Source organism: Myxocyprinus asiaticus, chromosome 6 (assembly GCF_019703515.2).
Source record: "Myxocyprinus asiaticus isolate MX2 ecotype Aquarium Trade chromosome 6, UBuf_Myxa_2, whole genome shotgun sequence".
Classification (NCBI taxonomy): Eukaryota; Metazoa; Chordata; class Actinopteri; order Cypriniformes; family Catostomidae; genus Myxocyprinus; species Myxocyprinus asiaticus.
The window spans coordinates 5,129,176-5,151,065 of record NC_059349.1 but is presented as its reverse complement, the minus strand read 5'-3'; the positions used below and the strand labels follow the sequence as shown (position 1 = coordinate 5,151,065).

At 41.4% G+C, this 21,890-nt stretch overlaps 2 protein-coding genes across 2 annotated transcripts in view; one reads left to right on the top strand and one right to left on the bottom strand.

The window, feature by feature from the left end:
* The window catches only part of LOC127442933 (uncharacterized), a 235,004-nt gene extending 220,368 nt beyond the window's left edge, over positions 1-14,636 (bottom strand). Inside the window, exon 1 of the mRNA XM_051701332.1 lies at positions 14,621-14,636. The gene's annotated coding sequence lies outside the window, so the exon portion shown is untranslated. The remainder of the gene's footprint in view (positions 1-14,620) is intronic.
* Positions 1-21,681, top strand: part of LOC127442926 (gastrula zinc finger protein XlCGF8.2DB-like) — a 32,775-nt gene extending 11,094 nt beyond the window's left edge. Inside the window, exon 4 of the mRNA XM_051701323.1 lies at positions 21,458-21,681. Within this exon, the coding sequence (XP_051557283.1) occupies positions 21,458-21,499 (42 nt within the window). The 3' untranslated portion in view covers positions 21,500-21,681. The remainder of the gene's footprint in view (positions 1-21,457) is intronic.
* Positions 21,682-21,890: the final 209 nt, after the last annotated feature.

Here is a 21,890-nt window from a genome sequence, read left to right as displayed (position 1 = left end):
CCAGTCAGGATGCTCTCTACAGTGCTGGTGTAGAACCATGTGAGGATGTGGCGGTTCATTCCAAACTTCCTCAGCTGTCTCAGGAAGAAGAGGCGCTGATGAGCGTTCTTCACAACGTCCTCAGTGTGGACCGACCATGTGAGTTCCTCAGTGATGTGGACACCCAGGAACTTGAAGCTGCTGACTCTCTCCACTGGTGCTCCATTGATGTTGATGGGACTGTGTTCTCTTTCTCTTCTCCTGAAGTCCACCACAAGCTCCTTTGTCTTACTGACGTTGAGGGAAAGGTTGTGCTCCTGACACCAATGTGTCAGAGTGTGCACCTCCTCTTTGTAGGCTGTTTCATCATTGTCAGTGATCAGATCTACCACCATCGTATCATCAGCAAACTTAATGATGGCATTGTAGCTGTGTGTTGCCACACAGTCGTGTGTACAGGGAATACAGGAGTGGGCTGAGAACACAGCCCTGCGGGGCTCCAGTGTTGAGGGTCAGTGATGAGGAGATGTTGCTGCCCATTCTAACCACCTGGCGTCTGCTTGACAGGAAGTCCAGGATCCAGCTGCACAGTGAGCTGTTTAAGCCAAGAGCCCGGAGTTTCTCATCAAGTTTGGAGGGCACTATGGTGTTGAATGCTGAGCTGTAGTCTACAAACAACATTCTCACATAAGTGTTCTTTTTTCCAGGTGGGAGAGAGCAGTGTGTATTGTAGATGCAATGGCATCATCACTGGAGCGGTTGTTGTGGTAAGCAAACTGCAATGGGTCCAGTGATGGAGGCAGCACAGAGCAGATGTAATCTCTGATTAGTCTGTCAAAGCATTTGCTGATGATGGGGGTCAGAGCAACAGGACGCCAGTCATTTAAGCAAATGATTTTGGATTGCTTTGGAACAGGCACAATGGTGGACGTTTTAAAGCATGTGGGGACTACAGACACAGAGAGGGAAAGGTTGAAAATGTCCGTAAAAACACCAGCCAGTTAGATCGTGCACACTCTAATGACGCGGCCCGGAATGCCGTCTGGACCCGCGGCTTTGCGGATATTCACCCATCGGAAGGATTGAGTTACATCCGCTACAGAGACGGAGAGTGAACTAACCTCAGTAGCTTCGGCCACGAGAGCTCTTTCCGTGAGGTTCCTGTACTGACGTTTTGCTGTTCTGATGGAAAACTGGCTTGTTTATGCTCTTTCGCGTTCCCGGAATTAAAAGCGGAGGTCCGCGCATCAAGAGCCACACGAACATCGCTATTAATCCAAGGTTTCTGGTTCGGGTAGATCTGTATTGTTTTAGTCGGAACAACGTCCTCTACACACTTTCTAATGAAACACGTTACGCTATCAGCGTAAAGCTTGATGCCGTCATCAGAGGTGGCCCGGAACATCTCCCAGTCCGCGTGATCAAAAGTCTTGTAGCGTAGAATCTGATTGGTCTGACCAGCACTGGATCGTTCTGAGGGTGGGTGCTTCCTGTTTCAGTTTCTGCCTGTAAGCGGGCAGAAGCAGAATGGAAGAGTGGTCCGATTTGCTAAATGGTGGGTGGGGGAGGGATTTGTAGCCATCCCGGAAGGGAGAGTAGCAATGGTCCAAAACCCGGTCCCCTCGTGTGTTAAAACTAATGTGTTGGTGGTATTTTGGTGTGACTGATTTGAGATTGGCTTTGTTAAAATCCCCGGTCACAATGAACGCGGCCTCAGAGTGCGAGGTTTCCTGCTTGCTTATAATCCCGTACAGTTCCTTGAGTGCCCGGTCTGTGTCGGCTTGTGGCGGGATGTACACAGCTGTGATAATGACCGCTGTGAATTCCCTCGGTAGCCAGAATGGTCGACACAGAAGCATGAGAAATTCCAGATCAGGAGAGCAGAAATACTTGATAGAATGTAAGTTCCTCTGATCACACCAGGATTTGTTGATCATAAATGTAGGGCTTTACTGGTTGTTTAGATCAGTGTTACTATCAGAAATAATTAATAATTATTTCTGTAGTTATTAATCAGTATTTAAATTAATTAATTGGATCTAACTCATTAAAACCTCATATAGGGGACTCCAGTAAATGTAGTGTGCTACGTTTAGGAGCAAGTTTGGTTATTAGCAATAATTAATAATTATCAAAGATAATTATTAATTATTAAAATCAATAGAACATTGATGAGAATCAATGTTAGCTTTTTTTTAATCCTTTAAATCAACAGTTATCAAAGATAATCGTTAATTGTTAACGTCGATGAAACATTAAAGTTAACACTAGCTTATTGATCATTCAAATTCAATCAAAGATAATTATCAATTATCAAAAATCAATAGAATATTAATAAGGATTAACATTGACGGGGCACCACCCTGAAATCAGGGACTAATAACCGAATATTAAAACAGTCTAAATATTAGATTGTTTTCTTAGGAAAATCGACATCCGAAGAATATCGATTTTCGAATAAAAAAACAATGAAGGAAGGTTTGAATCCGAGCACTGACATCCCGTCAGCATGACACAGGCGTATGCAAAACAAACCAAAACACTTCTCTTTGTAATATAAACAAAAGTTTATTTATGCAGTAATATTAATTAATAATTAATACGATGCAGTCAATAAACTTCCGACTTACAACTACAAACTAAACAGTGATATGATTAGATATGGAAATAAAAATAATCCTATAAACACATAAGGTGTGTGTGTGTCAGTGTGTGTGTGTGTGACAGTGTGTGTGTCAGTGTGGTTAGTGAGAGAGAGAGAGAGAGAGAGAGAGAGAGAGAGAGAGAGAGATGATTAAGTGACAGCCCGAAAGCTGATTTCGCGATAGCTGGAGATGAAGCAGCCGTGTTCATCACTCAGAGACGCGGTTTTACGAGCGGGGCTCGTAAAAGTCTCTTGTTATTTGACTCTTTAATGGATGAACTCAGTTGCTGTCTAACCCGCGATGGCGAAAATGCACAACAGTCCAATTTGGTTGGACTACAATACAGCAAAACAAATTCGTGATAATTAATACCCTGAGTATTAATAATGAGCGGACATGGCGGTCCGTAAACTGTACAAGCAAAAAACCTTGAAACACAAGAATAACACACTATAATATCCTATCTCTGCCCAGACGTAACCTCTTACTTGAATCGCATGAGGACACAGGTAGAATGTGTTTTCCTCCGTCCTTTAACTTTGACCCGGTTCCTTGAGGCTCGTGTGATGACGAGAGGTCGTTTCCTCGCGCTGTCGGCGGGCGGTACGGCTGTTGATTCTCAGAGGGCGGTACGGCTGTTGATTCTCGGCGGGCTGGCGGAGAACTCAGAAATGTCGACTTGATTGAAGATGGAAGAGAAATCTTTAATCTCTTCACTTCTGTAGGCCAACGGATGAAGATGCGAATTGCTCGGCGGTCTCCTTCGGATCCGTTAGAGTGTTTGGTTGAACACAGGGTAATCTCAACTCGTCCAGCGAGATGGAGATTGTATGGCTACAGTTTCAAGTCGGACATTACTTCCTTATGCCACGAGGTTACACCGGAGAGCAGCAAAAAGCTACGTCCGTATTCGGTGAACGAAGTCGCCGGAAGCCACTTTGGAAGCATTTCAGAATTATTTGAAGTCCTGATGATGTCATGTTTGAGGGACGTTCTGTTGTGTGCCTCATCCAATAGGAGTTGAGAGCTCGATCCTTTAGAGGGCAAGGCTTCATGGATCTGTAGTCTGTTTTGGACTCCCTTTGTTTGATTTTGGCGCGATTTTTATCAGTACAACATCTGACTTAAAAGGAGGGGGCTTGAGGAATGTTTTTTATGACTGTTAGGCCTGCCTTTGTCTTCTATCTTAATACATGAGGCCCAACATTCCCCCCTTTGTTCTGAAGAGTTGGTTGTTGTCCAGCATCTTTAGAGCAACTGAAGGGCCGAACAGTTCTTGTCGGTTCACAGTAACCTGTGGGTTACGCCATCCATGTATTCCTGATAGGAAAGAGAAATGGTTGCACAGTCCATACAGTTCATTAGAGTTCACAGAGGTTTTATCGTCTGGACAGAGATTGAGGCACATCTGGGCATAGAACTTCTAGATAATTCTAAAACTACATTCATCACACATAAACATTTCAAGTTATTGGAAGGCACAGCATTAACCATAACACAATCCTTTGTTGTTCTTTGGTCATAACACAAAATCAAAGTAGAACCTGACATTGGTTACTAGGAACAAAATGTTAGAGGAAAGGAGGGTTAAAGGTTAAAAGGCTTATCCTTGGAAATGATGGAGTTAACCTGTGTGATGGGCTCAGACTGGTGTGTAAAATGCGGCTGTATGAGAAGTGAGTCCAGTCTGGCCTATAGGTGTTGAATGTACCTGTACATGGCGTGTGCAATAATTGAGATGATGATCCAACCACTAAGGAGGAGCCAGAGGGCAACCAAACTGATAGGGTGTTCTTGGTAAGATGACGATCTGCTTATGTGACTATGAAACATAGCGGTCAAGCCAGTCGGTTTGAGACTGAACTTCACTAATTCCATCCCTTCAGCCTGAAGCTGCTGTTGAAGGGTGTCATCAACGGTGAGGCTGTGATCTCTAAATGCGTCCATGATCTCAATTTCTGCGTCATGTTTGTTGACATTGAGATGATGGAGGACAATATCATCAGTGTGCACGCTGGCTCCTTGGGGAACCATTAAGAACACCGTTTGGTTTGGTAGCCTTGGTTTAGTGGCCTTAGTTTAGTGGCTGTGTCATGGCAGTCGTATGACTTCGGTGGCTGGTGTGTTAACGAGCCAGCAACTGCCTGCTCGCTCTACCTTTGTCTCTGTTCCTTCATCTTTGATGGACATGCTATCATGACACTTGTTCATGGAATTCAGCTCTTTGGCCGCAGAGGTAGTTAGTCACCTCTCTAACAAAGGGGTTGCGTTTTGACAAATCCAATGAGTGTACTTTGTCTTAGTACACGTTTAGGTTAGAGATAAGGTAGAGCGAGGGGTCCTCATCATGGTAGGCGAGTGTTGGTGGTGTTTTGAGGTGAATGTGTGCATTACCTCTCTGAAAACCAACATTAAATACAGATTTTAGTCTATACATATTCTGCCTATGACGGTAGATTGAGGATAAATCCTATTTTGAGGTTCTGAGGATTTACATGGATTGGAATTTCAATGCCAAAACTATATGCCATGTGTATCTGTGAAGGTTGCACAACGGAGATAGTAGCAGATCTAAGGATTTGTTCGACAAGGTCTAGGGAGACCAGGTAAGCTGGAATCCTTCCACCACTCAGACTGTTGACTGAGGAACTAATTTCCCTGAGGAGGTCCTGCATTAGATCTTTAACGATACACGCATAAGTTGTTTTCTCTGACAAAGTCCCTAAAGAGTGCAAAGTTTTATTGATAAGAATGGATTGCAAATTTACAGTGACTATAGTACCCTGAAGGGTTTTACCCAGGCCCTGTAATTGTTCTTATTGGAGTCGTCGTCTCTGCTGGATTTTTGGACGATGGCGACGTGTGTATCTGAAGCTGGCGAACTATTTTCTGGACCAAGTGGTCTCGGTATGTCAACCTGAGCCCACGTGTCCACGACGGCAGTCAATGAGCGGAGCCAATCGGTTCAGTAGGTCCTGGCCAACTAACAGTGGTTCCGTATTTATGGGACATATGTAAACAGGGTATGTTAGCATCATCCCTTGAAAGGTGTCAATCCAGGCCCGTTTTGTGATAGACGACCTATCTTGTGTGTAGCTTGTGATGCTTACGTTGCAGGTCTCTGTCTATAACGGTTTGCCAAGGGAGAGCTTTGCTCTAGCCACCTCTGCGAAGGTGTTGGAACCCATCAGACTATTTCGGAACCGGTGTTGAGTAGTGCGTGGGAGTTGAATGACCCCCATGTCAGGCGTTGCCCTTACGGTACAGATTGCCCAAGAAGGTCAGAAAAGGAGGGTGTGGCATGTTAGGAGTGACTGTTTTGGGGAGCAACTTGGACACTGTTCCCCTTTTCCCGACCTACAAAGTAAACTTTGGCGTTAACGGGAGGGGGTACATCGTCTAATCATACTGACGAGGTTTCAGCGCCGTGTTCCTTTGAGGAGGTCGACGAACCTGGTGAACAACGGAGCACGTCAATCTTAGTTACTAACTCAGTCAAGCGTCTCCTAATATCCTCCATTTCCTCTCTCAAATCTTGTTCTCTGAGGGGATTTGAAACCTTTCCTACCCACTCACCTTCTTGTTTGGGTTTTCGTTTGAAACACGCATTTCCTTTCGGCCGGCGAACGTTTTGTTGTTTAGGCCTGCCGTGACCCTGGGGGTGTGTCTGGTTACCACCCCCCTGGTTCTGTTGCTTACCCTGCTGGCGGGGTGATCGGCGCCTCTGGGGTCCGGTTCTAGCATTCACCTTAACGCGAGGCATTTCGTTGCCTTCAAGCGCTAGGTCTGCATATGAGGCTTGGATCCCCAGGGCTCTGGTGTCGCCTTCGTGCCCTCGGGCAGGGCGCACGCATGTCTCCCATGCCAGTTGCGCGTACTTTCTGATTTCCTGCATGGTGGGGTTGCCCATTCTGCAGTGCATTGTGACGTCATATCGCACGCACTCGTGGAGGTTGTGAAGGAAAAGAGACTTGAAAGCTCGTTCCTCCTCCAGACCTGGTGCGTTACTTCCTTGGAAGTACGTGGCTCTCAGGCGTCTATAATACTCACGCGGAGGCTCGTGCCTCTTCTGGGTGATGGCGAAAGCAGCTATGGTAGCGGAGGCTTTGTCGATATACAGCGAATACTCCTCGCGTAGGGCTTTACACAGAGCTGAGTAGCGGTTTCGTGTACCAGTCGGTAGCGTTTCCATGAACGCATGGACACTCCTTACCGTGGTCTTCCATATGAGCTTGAGTTTTTCGCGCGAGGAAGCGCAAGGCAAATCAATCAGGCAGTACTCAATTTCCCTAAGATAATTGTCGATGTTTGAATCTCGATTATTTGGGTCAAAACGTTCTATGTCCCCTGCGAGGGACTCGAGTTGTCGGATGCGCAAGCGCTGGTGTCAGTATGACCACGGGTCGTCCGAGTCATCCGAAACATCATAGTCACTCGGATCGCTATAGCGATGAGGACGACTTCCTCCCCTTCGTGGTGGGGAAGGAGTCCAGTCGACGCGTGGGGGTGGACCCCGGGTTGCGTACAGCTCCCTGGCTAATGGGATATTTGAGCCGCTTACACCACTCTGGGCTTGAAAATAATTGTCTCCCCTTCGTGGTGTGGAATCAGTCGGTTTGAAACGCATGGTGGCATGACTGAAAAATGACTGAGGAGGGCAACTATAAGGAGGGGCACCTGCATCCAACCAGCGGGCCGCTGGAGGATTTTGAAAGGTGTCTTGGAGGACGAAGTCAGAGACTGTACCCCCAGGGGCAGCTCGGCTCCTAGTGTGTGTCCCTGGGTTTCTCAGGGGCACATTTCTACGCGTATCGCTAAAAAGGGAGCCCTCTTCTATGTCAGATGTTGTGCTGTGCGTTTCAGCTGCACTTACCTGATCTGACTCTACTTTTAGCTGGGCAGCTTGAAGCTGCCTGCGCAGGGCTTCATTTTCCTCCTGCATCCAGGCATTATCTTCCTGTGCCTGGACTTTCTCAGCTTGAGTGCACCTAATTTCTTGGTGCAGGCTGAGATTTTCCCTCTGCACCGCATGATAGCTGCTCTGCAGCTGTGCGAGCTGGGCCTGGTGCTCGGCGGTTTGCAGTTGGGTTTTGCGGTGATGAAGAAGGAACATTTGGCCCACAAGGTCCAGGATTGTGCGCATTGGCTTCCCGACCGGGTTGTTGACATAATCAACTAGTTCCTGCAATGCTTCATCACAACGACTAATATTGTAGCCGTTAAGGTTATCTCTCTCCTCTATGGAGAGACGAAGGACAGCAGCAACTACATCTTGCAATGCTGGGTCGACTAACCTCTGTGGAGCTTCAGCTCCAGTCACGCAGGGCGATTGGTGACTCATTTTATTGGGGCCGTAAAAATTCTTGTGATAGTGGCTCTGACAGCTTGTTGTTTTACAGTTGATATAATGCTAACAGGAAAGCACAGTTGAGAGGCTTCGACCTGTGGCTTACGGTCTACTGTTATGTAATGTGCAAATTTCACTGTGTTCTCTCTTTGGTGGACGTCAGTGAAGTGACTTGGCACCTCTCTGTAACATTTAGATGAAAGCGTTAGGAGTTAAATAATAACAACAGCAGATTTTAAGCAGACTATAGTACATTTTCCAACCCCTAATTCACTCTTAAGAGCACTTTCACACCACACTGGCTTATGTTTGGCAAGTTTTGAGAAGTAAATTGTCACACAGAACCAAACTTTGAAGTAAGGATTTCAAGTTATTACTTTGGATTCTTATGCATACACACTGTGACAGAACTGGCACATAGGATGCCTCACACGGGGCACCAATTATTATGTAGGGCTTTACTGGTTGTTTAGATCAGTGTTACTATCAGAAATAATTAATAATTATTTCTGTAGTTATTAATCAATATTTAAATTAATTAATTGGATCTAACTCATTAAAACCTCATATAGGGGACTCCAGTAAATGTAGTGTGCTACGTTTAGGAGCAAGTTTGGTTATTAGCAATAATTAATAATTATCAAAGATAATTATTAATTATTAAAATCAATAGAACATTGATGAGAATCAATGTTAGCTTTTTTTTAATCCTTTAAATCAACAGTTATCAAAGATAATCGTTAATTGTTAATGTCGATGAAACATTAAAGTTAACACTAGCTTATTGATCATTCAAATTCAATCAAAGATAATTATCAATTATCAAAAATCAATAGAATATTAATAAGGATTAACATTGACGGGGCACCACCCTGAAATCAGGGACTAATAACCGAATATTAAAACAGTCTCAATATTAGATTGTTTTCTTAGGAAAATCGACATCCGAAGAATATCGATTTTCGAATAAAAAAACAATGAATGAAGGTTTGAATCCGAGCACTGACATCCCGTCAGCATGACACAGGCGTATGCAAAACAAACCAAAACACTTCTCTTTGTAATATAAACAAAAGTTTATTTATGCAGTAAAATCAATTAATAATTAATACGATGCAGTCAATAAACTTCCGACTTACAACTACAAACTAAACAGTGATATGATTAGATATGGAAATAAAAATAATCCTATAAACACATAAGGTGTGTGTGTGACAGTGTGTGTGTGTGTGACAGTGTGTGTGTCAGTGTGGTTAGTGAGAGAGAGAGAGAGAGAGAGAGAGAGATGATTAAGTGACAGCCCGAAAGCTGATTTCGCGATAGCTGGAGATGAAGCAGCCGTGTTCATCACTCAGAGACGCGGTTTTACGAGCGGGGCTCGTAAAAGTCTCTTATTATTTGACTCTTTAATGGATGAACTCAGTTGCTGTCTCACCCACGATGGCGAAAATGCACAACAGTCCAATTTGGTTGGACTACAATACAGCAAAACAAATTCGTGATAATTAATACCCTGAGTATTAATAATGAGCGGACATGGTGGTCCGTAAACTGTACAAGCAAAAAACCTTGAAACACAAGAATAACACACTATAATATCCTATCTCTGCCCAGACGTAACCTCTTACTTGAATCGCATGAGGACACAGGTAGAATGTGTTTTCCTCCGTCCTTTAACTTTGACCCGGTTCCTTGAGGCTCGTGTGATGACGAGAGGTCGTTTCCTCGCGCTGTCGGTGGGCGGTACGGCTGTTGATTCTCAGAGGGCGGTACAGCTGTTGATTCTCGGCAGGCTGGCGGAGAACTCAGAAATGTCGACTTGATTGAAGATGGAAGAGAAATCTTTAATCTCTTCACTTCTGTAGGCCAACGGATGAAGATGCGAATTGCTCGGCGGTCTCCTTCGGATCCGTTAGAGTGTTTGGTTGAAGACAGGGTAATCTCAACTCGTCCAGCGAGATGGAGATTGTATGGCTACAGTTTCAAGTCGGACATTACTTCCTTATGCCACGAGGTTACACCGGAGAGCAGCAAAAAGCTACGTCCGTATTCGGTGAACGAAGTCGCCGGAAGCCACTTTGGAAGCATTTCAGAATTATTTGAAGTCCTGATGATGTCATGTTTGAGGGACGTTCTGTTGTGTGCCTCATCCAATAGGAGTTGAGAGCTCGATCCTTTAGAGGGTAAGGCTTCATGGATCTGTAGTCTTTTTTGGACTCCCTTTGTTTGATTTTGGCGCGATTTTTATCAGTACAACATCTGACTTAAAAGGAGGGGGCTTGAGGAATGTTTTTTATGACTGTTAGGCCTGCCTTTGTCTTCTATCTTAATACATGAGGCCCAACATAAAACATACACCACCACCTCTGCTTTTACCTGAGAGGTCTTTCGCTTTGTCTGCTCGGTGCACGGAGAACCCCGCGGGTTCAATGGCTGAGTCTGGAATCTCCGCAGACATCCAAGTTTCTGTAAGGTAGATAATGCAGTAGTCCCTCGTCTCTTGTTGGAAAGAGATCCGCGCTCTCAGCTGGCAGAGCTTGTTGTCCAGAGATTGAACATTTGCCAGTAGAATACTGGGTAGTGGGGGTCGATTTGCGCGACGTCTTACTCTGATGAGAACGCCGGCTCTGTTTCCCCTTTTCCTTTTGCGTTTCTGTGGCCGGGAATCCCAGACAAAGGGCTCCACTGGTGTGTTTGTAAACAGCGGGTCGGCATTGAGGAATTTGAAGTCCGGTTTACGGTGTGTAATTGTAGAACCAATGTCCAAAAGTGTTTGTCTGTCGTAGACAATAAGGCAGACAACACCCAAGACAAAAAACATAAGAATTGTAAACAAAACAAACAAAACACTACAATGTTGTGTCGGAGCTCGTAACGCAGCAGCCATACTCTGCGCCATCTTGAGTCCAATGTGCCCATTAACTAAATTAATGTTTAATATATAATTATTTCCAGGGGCATTTTTAGGATTAAAGGACATTAGCAAAAGTTTGTCAAGTGCGCTTTAAGTATATTAAAAGATCAAGCAACAGCATTCATGCTTGAGTTCCTTCAGACTATTTTAACTGTACTGCCAATAAAATGACTTTTTTTTCCCTCTGGTTTTCTTTTTTCCGCCTTTCATTAAAGTGGGGAAGAGATGATGCCGCAGCGATTGTGAGGTGAGAGCAAAAAAGCATAAAGAAATCAGGTTTGGATTTAGAAAAAAAAATATGAACTATCTATGCTTCTGTTTTTCTTTTTTACTTTATAATATACAGTGCATCCGGAAGGTATTCACAGCGCTTCACTTTTTCCACATTTTGTTATGTTACAGTCATATTCCAAAATGGATTAAATTAATTATTTTCCTCAAAATTCTACAAACAATACCCCATAATGACAATGTGAAAGAAGTTTGTTTGAAATCTTTGCAAATGTATTAAAAATAAAAAATGAAAAAAAATCACATGTACATAAGTATTCACAGCCTTTGCCATGACGACCAAAATTGAGCTCAGGTGCATCCTGTTTCCACTGATCATCCTTGAGATGTTTCTACAACTTGATTGGAGTCCACCTGTGGTAAATTCAGTTGATTGGACATGATATGGAAAGGCACACACCTGTCTATATAAGGTCCCACAGTTAACAGTGCATGTCAGAGCACAAACCAAGCAATGAAGTCCAATGAATTGTCTGTAGACCTCCGAGACAAGGATTGCATCGAGGCACAGATCTGGGGAAGGGTACAGAAAAATTTCTGCAGCATTGAAGGTCCCATTGAGCACAATGGCCTCCATCATATGTAAATGGAAGAAGTTTGGAACCACCAGGACTCTTCCTAGAGCTGGCCGCCCAGCCAAACTGAGTGATCGAGGGAGAAGGGCCTTAGTCAGGGAGGTGACCAAGAACCCAATGGTCACTCTGACAGAGCTCCAGTGTTTCTCTGTGGAGAGAGGAGAACCTTCCAGAAGAACAACCATCTCTGCAGCACTCCACCAATCAGGCCTGTATGGTAGAGTGGCCAGATGGAAGCCACTCCTCAGTAAAAGGCACATGACAGCCTGCCTGGAGTTTGCCAAAAGGCACCTGTAGGACTCTCAGACCATGAGAAACAAAATTCTCTGGTCTGATGAAACAAAGATTGAACTCTTTGGCCTGAATGGCAAGCGTCATGTCTGAGGAAACCAGGCACCGCTCATCACCTGGCCAATACCATCCCTACAGTGAAGCATGGTGGTGGCAGCATCATGCTGTGGGGATGTTTTTCAGCGGCAGGAACTGGGAGACTAGTCAGGATTGAGGGAAAGATGAATGCAGCAATGTACAGAGACATCCTTGATTAAAACCTGCTCCAGAGCGCTCTGGACCTCAGACTGGGGTGAAGGTTCATCTTCCAACAGGACAACAACCCTAAGCACACAGCCAAGATAACAAAGGAGTGGCTACGGGACAACTCTGTGAATGTTCTTGAGTGGCCCAGCCAGAGCCCAGACTTGAACCCGATTGAACATCTCTGGAGAGATCTGAATATGGCTGTGCACCGACGCTCCCCATCCAACCTGATGGATCTTGAGAGGTCCTGCAAAGAATGGGAGAAACTGCCCAAAAATAGGTGTGCCAAGCTTGTAGCATCATACTCAAAAAGACTTGAGGCTGTAATTGGTGCCAAAGGTGCTTCAACAAAGTATTGAGGCGGCTCCGAGTACTTATGTACATGTAATTTTTTTTTTTCCCCGTTTTTTATTTTTAATAAATTTGCAAAGATTTCAAAAAAAATTCTTTCATGTTGTCATTATGGGGTATTGTTTGTAGAATTTTGAGGAAAATAATTAATTTAATCCATTTTGGAATAAGGCTGTAACATAACAAAATGTGGAAAAAGTGAAGCACTGTGAATACTTTCTGGATGCACTGTACATTCACCTATCACATTATTAGGAACATCTGTACACCTACTTATTCATGCGATTATCTAGTCAACCAGTTGTGTGGCAGCAGTGCAATGCATAAAATTATGCAGATACGGGTCAGGAGCTTCAGTTAATCAACCATCAGAATGGGGAAAAATGTGATATCAGTGATTTCGACTGTGGCATGATTGTTGGTGCTAGGCTGGATTGAGTACTTCTGGTAACTACTGATATCCTGTTATTTTCACACATCAGTCTCTAGAGTTCACTCAGAATGGTGCCAAAAACAAAAAACATTCAGTTAGTGGCAGCTCTGTGGATGGAAACACCTTGTTGATGAGAGAGGTCAACGGAGATTGGCCAGAATGGGTCGAGCTGACAGAAATTTAGATAACTGCTCTAAGTGAGCAGAATAGCATCTCAGAATGCACAAAACGACGAACCTTGAGGCGGATGGGCTACAACAGCGGAAGACTACGTTGGGCACTTTATTAGGATCATAGTGTTCTTAATAAAGTGCTCGGAGAGTGTTATTAATAAATATTTTCTTAATATTTAAATAGATTCCCAAAAATAATTAAATATTTTACTTGTATTCAATTAGTCATCAAAAATCAATGAATAATGATATCTTTCATCCACATGCAAACTGATTAAGCATCACTGGGATAGTGGAGGATCTCGGACAAGGCTGTTGTGATTAATATTCATGTATTAATAATTGTATGGTGATTAAACAATGTAGAACAGCGGTGTCAAACTTATTTTAGGTCATTATCCAGTTTGGACTACACATCACATATGGCATATATTATTTATTTCTTTATTTTATTTTATTAAACCTTGGAGTACCCGTAGAAAGCCCACGCACAGTAGGCCTACATGTCCTATGTAATAAATCAACTTTATACTGCTTTTATAACCAATGCTGTGGTAAGACAAAAGGGAACATACATTCACTGCTCTTGGCTCTTTAGCTGTAATAAGTCATATGAAACTGAACATAAACACAAGCAGAACAAATTTTTTTGTAAATCATTAATTGTAAAGCTGTTCTGACATAAAAGTCAGTGTTAGTTGGTAAGATAAAAATTTGCACATGCTCCTTACCACTTGTGAATCATTTGTAATAAATCTGAATGTTTTTTGTTCTTTCAGACAAAAAAAGCCAAGTAATTTTTATTTGTTTAGCACATTTCACACAACACATCATTTCAGTGCAGCTTTACAGAAAATTATGCTTTAACAGAAAAAGAAGCTGTAATATCTGTAATGTCTTAAGAGTCATAATTGTGCGGTTTGATAAAAAGTGTGATTGTAAAATTATGCCTTAAAATAAATAGATAAGCAAATAATATTTATATTTAGACCCCCAGTGAGCAGGCTAAAGGCGACGGTGGCAAGGAACACAAAACTCCAAAAGATGTTGGTTAATGGAGAAAAATAACATTGGGGGAAACCAGGCTTACTGTGGAGGCCAGTTCTCCTCTGGCTAAACAGCATGAATATAATGCCAATATTAGATATTTATGTGTAGCACAAGTCATGGTCAGTGCTGGGTAGTAATGAATTACATGTAATCTGGATTTTGCAATCAGATTACAAAAATCAAGTTCTTGTAATTGGATTAAATTACATTTTAAAATACTTGTAATCAGGCTACAGTTACTTTTTTCCCCCTCCCCTTTTCTCCCCAATTTGGAATGCCCAATTCACAATGCACTCTAAGTCCTCGTGGTGGTGTAGTGACTCACCTCAATCTGGGTGGTGGAGGACAAATCTCAGTTGCCTCTGCGAGACTGTCAATCCACGCATCTTATCATGTGGCTTGTTGAGCGCGTTACTGCATAGAGCGTGTGGAGGCTTCACACTATTCCCAGTGGCATTGCACAACTCACCACACGCCCCACTGAGAGCAAGAACCACATTATAGTGACCACGAGGAGGTTAACACAATGTGACACTACCCACTCTAGCAACCAGGCCAATTGGTTGCTTAGGAAGCCTGGCTGGAGTCACTGGATTTGAACTTGCGACTCCAGGTGTGGTAGTCAGCATCTTTACTTGCTGAGCTACCCAGGCCCCCCACACCTCTGATTTTGTAATCTTCCACTTGCGCTCCATTTTCCAAACTGCTCTCTTGAGAGCATAAGTGTGATCATTGTACCATAGTGTGGGGCTTTTCTCTTTAATTTTCTTTAATCGAAGGGGGGCAACACTGTCAAGAGTTCTAGTGAAGACTTTATCTATATTTTCTGACTACATCAAGTTCTTCAGAACTTTTTGGCTTACTGAGTATTTGAAACAAATCTGGATGTTATTAGCAGAGGTGGGTAGTAACATGCTACATTTCATCCATTACATTTACCGAGTAACTTTTTTGGGAAAATGTATTTAATCAGTATGTTTAATTGAGGGTACTTTTCCCTCTTACTCAAGAACATTTCTAATGAAACAAATTACTTTTACTTCGTTACAATGGGCGATGTTCCTGTCGTTACATTACTGGTTTTAATTCAGTGATTGTTATTAAATGCATAATTTTTTTAATGTTTTTTGAATGGGACACAGATATAAGGTGCCATTTACCCTTAGTGTACAGAACTAATTATCTAAATTCTTTCGGCACTGGAAATACAGTAAATACCCTGAACTAAGAATACATGCAGGATTTTAAAAAGCTGTGAAGTAGCGACAGTAGGCATTAATAAAGCCTGATCTTGAATCATTTTACAGCATCATATACAGTATATTAGGGCCTGTGGAACATTGTTCACATTTTTTCACCGTAATAATTACTAGAAAGTTCTCCAAACCTTTCTTCTAATTGACAGATTTGTCCAGATCTGACAAGCATCAGATAGTTCAGCAATAAATTAATATTAATAATTTTCCCACCTTCATGTTTATGGAACCCGAAAGATGTTAGACAGAATGTTAGAGATTGACAGTCTCAGTCAACATTCCATTTTAAAATATGGAGGGAAAAAACATGCAGTGAAAGTAAATGGTGACTAAGGCTAACATTCTGTCTAACATCTCCTTAATTGTGGTGCATGGAAGAAAGCCATATAGTTTGGAACAACATGACAGTGATTGATGAAAGAATTTCCAATATTATAATAATAATAATTATTAGAGCTGACATAAATAAAAATCTTAGAAAATCTACATTTAGCATTAGCAAGCACTTGTAAATTTAATGTCAGACGCTCTGGCTCTAGGAAGGAATTTTACAATTGTGGCTGGAGTCTCTTTTTCCATGTTCTTTATAATAGAATCACCTATAACCAGGGTGCTTCCAACAGGCTTTTCAGTGGCTGCATCACTGAGTGGAAAGAATCTATTGGAAATCATAACAAAAACGGGAGAGTGGTATCGCTTTGCCCAACGAGTTTGCTGCCGAGACATCACACAAACAGCTTTACAGCTGAACCGAAGTGTGTGTGTGCTGTTCGCTGTACTACCCGGATCTGAAACAGTATCTACCAGCTTCTCTTTCTCTTTGAAATGAAATAAGAAAATACTACTAAATACTAATAACTGAGTGAAATTAACCTTAATAAATAACATAAATTAGTTAAAAGAGGTTTGCTCTTTTTAAAACGTGTGTATATATACAGTTGTGCACAAAAGTTTGCATACCCTTGGAGAATTGGTAATATATGTACTATTTTTAAAGAAAATGAGTGAGCAGGCAAAACACATTTCTATTATTTCTTATGGGATTCATATTCAACTGTATGTTATAACAGAATGGCACAATCATAAAACAAAACATGGCAACAAAGAAAAAAATGAAATGACCCCTGTTCAAAAGTCTGCATACCCTTAGTTCTTAATACTGTATATTGCCCCCTTTATCATCAATGACAGCGTACAGTCTTTTGTAATATTTGTCTATGAGGCCCCAAATTCTTGCAGGTGGTATAGCTGCCCATTCGTCTTGGCAAAATGCCTCCAGGTCATGCAAAGTCTTTGGTCGTCTTGCATGAACCGCACATTTGAGATCTTCCCAGAGTGGCTCAATGATATTAAGGTCAGGAGACTGTGATGGCCGAAGAATGCAAACTGTATGCCAGTATTTTCTGATAACATGCTGCATTCATCTTGCTATCAATTTTCACAAGATTCCCCATGCCTTTAGAGCTCACACACCCCCAAAACATCAGTGAGCCACCACCATGCTTCACAGTGGGGATGGTATTCTTTTCACAATAGGCCTTGTTGACCCCTCTCCAAACATAGCGCTTATGGTTGTGACCATAAAGCACTATTTTGGTCTCGTCACTCCAAATTACAGTGTGCCAGAAGCTGTGAGACGTGTCAAGGTGTTGTCGGGCATATTGTAACCAGGCTTTTTTGTGGCATTGGCGCAGTAAAGGCTTTTTCTGGTAACTCGACCATGCAGCTCATTTTTGTTCAAGTGTCGTCATATTGTGCTCCTTGAAACAACCACACCGTCTTTTCCCAGAGCAGCCTGTATTTCTCTTGAGGTTACCTATGGGTTTTTCTTTGTATCCCGAACAATTCTTCTGGCAGTTGTGGCTGAAATCTTTCTTGGTCTACCTGACCTTGGCTTGGTATCAAGAGATCCACGAATTTTCCACTTCTTAATAAGTGATTGAACAGTACTGACTGGCATTTTCAAGGCTTTGGATATCTTTTTATATCCTTTTCCATCTTTATAAAGTTCCATTACCTTGTTATGCAGGTCTTTTGACAGTTCTTTTCTGCTCCCCATGGCTCAGTATCTAGCCTTCTCAGTGCATCCACGTGAGCTAACAAACTCATTGACTATTTATACACAGACACTAATTGCAATTTAAAAAGCCACAGGTGTGGGAAATTAACCTTTAATTACCATTTAAACCTATGTGTGTCACCTTGTGTGTCTGTAACAAGGCCAAACATTCAAGGGTATGTAAACTTTTGATCAGGGCCATTTGGGTGATTTCTGTTATCATTATGATTTAAAAAGGAGCCAAACAACTATGTGATAATAAATGGCTTCATATGATCACTATTCTTAAATAAAATACAGTTTTTTTGCATGATCAGTCATATTTTCAAAATCAATGCCAAAATTTCACAATTTCTGCCAGGGTATGCAAACTTTTGAGCACAACTGTATATATATATATATATATATATATATATATATATATATATATATATATATACACACACACACACACATATACATGTGTATATACAAACTGTGTTATATTTTAGCATCTTCAAAGTAGTCACCCTTTGCCTAGAATTTGCAGACATGTACTCTTGACATTTTCTCAACCAACTTCTTGAGGTATCACCCTGGGATGCTTTTTAAACAGTATTGAAGGAGTTCCCATCTATGTTGGGCACTTATTGGCTGCTTTTCTTTATTATTTGGTCCAAGTAATCAATTTCAAAAACTTTTTTTTTTTTTTTTTTTATAAAAGTTTAGTTTTATAATGAAATAAATTAATATAGTGGCGCAATTATATTTTTGTCTACAAAACTAATTTCAAACATTTAAGCATACGCCTTCAGACCAAAAGATTTGTAAGATCATGAGAGACATTTCAGTCAAGTGTTTCAAAATTTTTGACCGGTAGTGTGTGTATATATATATACACACACAGTGGTGTGAAAAAGTGTTTGCCCCCTTCCTGATTTCTTATTTTTTTCCATATTTGTCACACTTAAATGTTTCAGATCATCAAACAAGTTTAAATATTAGTCAAAGATAACACAAGTAAACACAAAATGCAGTTTTTAAATGAAGGTTGTTATTATTAAGGGAAAACAAAATCCAAACCTACATGGCCCTGTGTGAAAAAGTGATTGCCCCCTAAACCTAATAACTGGTTGGGCCACCCTTAGCAGCAACAACTGCAATCAAGCGTTTGCGATAACTTGCAATGAGTCTTTTACAGCGCTGTGGAGGAATTTTGGCCCACTCATCTTTGCAGAATTGTTGTAATTCAGCCACATTGGAGGGTTTTCGAGCATGAACTGCCTTTTTAAGGTCATGCCACAGCATCTCAATAGGATTCAGGTCAGGACTTTGACTAGGCCACTCCAAAGTCTTCATTTTGTTTTTCTTCAGCCATTCAGAGGTGGACTTGCTGGTGTGTTTTGGATCATTGTCCTGCTGCAGAACCCAAGTTCGCTTCAGCTTGAGGTCACGAACAGATGGCCGGACATTCTCCTTCAGGATTTTTTGGTAGACAGCAGAATTCATGGTTCCATTTATCACAGTAAGTCTTCCAGGTCCTGAAGCAGCAAAACAGCCCCGGACCATCACACTACCACCACCATATTTTACTGTTGGTATGATGTTCTTTTTCTGAAATGCGGTGTTACTTTTACGCCAGATGTAATGGGACACACACCTTCCAAAATGTTCAACTTTTGTCTCGTCAGTCCACAGAGTATTTTCCCAAAAGTCTTGGGGATCATCAAGATGTTTTCTGGCAAAAATGAGATGAGCCTTAATGTTCTTTTTGCTCAGCAGTGGTTTTCGTCTTGGAACTCTGCCATGCAGGCCATTTTTGCCCAGTCTCTTTCTTATGGTGGAGTCATGAACACTGACCTTAACTGAGGCAAGTGAGGCCTGCAGTTCTTTGGATATTGTTGTGGGGTCTTTTGTGACCTCTTGGATGAGTCGTCGCTGCGCTCTTGGGGTAATTTTGGTCGGCCGGCCACTCCTGGGAAGGTTCACCACTGTTCCATGTTTTTCGCCATTTGTGGATAATGGCTCTCACTGTGGTTCTCTGGAGTCCCAAAGCTTTAGAAATGGCTTTATAACCTTTTCCAGACTGATAGATCTCAATTACTTTGTTTCTCATTTGTTCCTGAATTTCTTTGGATCTCGGCATGATGTCTAGCTTTTGAAGGTCTTTTGATCTACTTCACTTTGTCAGGCAGGTCCTATTTAAGTGATTTCTTGATTGAGAACAGGTGTGGCAGTAATCAGGCCTGGGTGTGGCTAGAGAAATTGAACTCAGGTGTGATAAACCACAGTTATGTTTTAACAGGTGGGGCAAACACTTTTTCACACTGGGCCATGTAGGTTTGGATTTTGTTTTCCCTCAATAATAACAACCTTCATTTAAAAACTGCATTTTGTGTTTACTTGTGTTATCTTTGACTATTATTTAAACTTGTTTGATGATCTGAAACATTTAAGTTTGACAAACATGCAAAAAATAAGAAATCAGGAAGAGGGCAAACACTTTTTCACACCACTGTGTGTGTGTGTGTGTATATATATATATATATATATATATATATATATATATATATATATACACACACACACACACACACACACACACTAGCGGCAAAAGTGTGGAATGTACGGATTTTGCTGTTTCGGAAGGAAATTGGTACTTTAATTCACCAAAGTGGCATTCAACTGATCACAAAGTATAGTCAGGACATTACTGATGTGAAAAACAGCACCATCACTATTTTAAAAAAGTCATTTTTGATCAAATCTAGACAGCAGCCATCACTCAAACACCTTATGTTTGAGTAATCATGCTAATTTGGTACTAGAAAATCACTTGCCATTATATCAAACACAGTTGAAAGCTATTTGGTTCGTTAAATGAAGCTTAACATTGTCTTTGTGTTTGCTTTTGAGTTGCCACAGTATGCAATATACTGGCATGTCTTAAGGTCAACATTAGGTCAAAAATGGCAAAAAAGAAACAGCTTTCCATAGAAACTCGTCAGTCAATCCTTGTTTTGAGGAACAAAGGCTATACAATGCTTAAAATTGCCAAAAAACTGAAGATTTCATACAAAGGTGTTCACTACAGTCTTCAAAGACAAAGGACAACTGGCTCTAACAAAGACAGAAAGAGATGTGGAAGGCCCAGATACAACTAAACAAGAGGATAAGTACATCAGAGTCTCTAGTTTGAGAAATAGATGTCTCACATGTCCTCAGCTGACAGCTTCATTGAATTCTACCTGCTCAACACCAGTTTCATTTACAACAGTAAAGAGAAGACTCAGGGGCGCAGGCCTTATGGGAAGAATTGCAAAGAAAAAGCCACTTTTGAAACAGAAAAACAAAAAGAAAAGGTTAGAGTGGGCAAAGAAACACAGACATTGGACAACAGATAATTGGAAAAGAGTGTTATGGATCTTAACTCCATTGAGCTTTTGTGGGATCAGCTAGACTGTAAGGTGCGTGAGAAGTGCCCAACAAGACTATCTATGGCAAGTGCTACAGGAAGTGTGGGGTGAAATGTCACATGAGTATCTGGACAAACTGACAGCTGGAATGCCAAGGATCTGCAAAGCAGTCATTGCTGCACTTGGAGGATTTTTTTGATGAGAACTCTTTGTAGTTTAAGTAAAAAAAATCAAATTGTAAAAGTAATTTTTCATGTTATTAATGTCCTGACTATACATTGTGATCAGTTGAATGCCACTTTGGTGAATAAAAGTACCAATTTCTTTCCATAAGAGCAAAATCTGTACATTATTCCAAACCTTTGACCTCCAGTGTATATGTTGGTGTCTTGGTTTGTGATAACTAGTCCACTTTGATTATTTGTTTTGATTTTTCTTTTATCTTGTTGCAGGAGCTGGAGGCAAAGGGTAGAGGGGGCCTGTCTGTGTCATAGACTGTTGTTGGTGTGCTTTTCACTGAGTGTTGTGTGCTTGCACTCTCATCAGATTTCATTTTTGTTTTTTTATTCACTTTAGCAAATTATTTATTATTGTTTAATACATTTATATAGGCAGTTTGATAATGTTTTTTTTTAATTTTTTTATAACTTGTTAATCATATCTAATTGATATATTTTAGTTGATGCAAACCAGTGGTAAAGAAGTGTTTATGAGAACATTAAGAAAGCATAAATTCATAGTAAATTCATTTATAGATATCAAATATCTGATGAGTGAACTGGATACACATTTATGCTTAATGTGTTTATTAATGTTTTAGGAACACTTACTATTAAAGAAATTGATGCTTAAAAAAGGTAATAGTAAAGCACTGACTAATTGCTA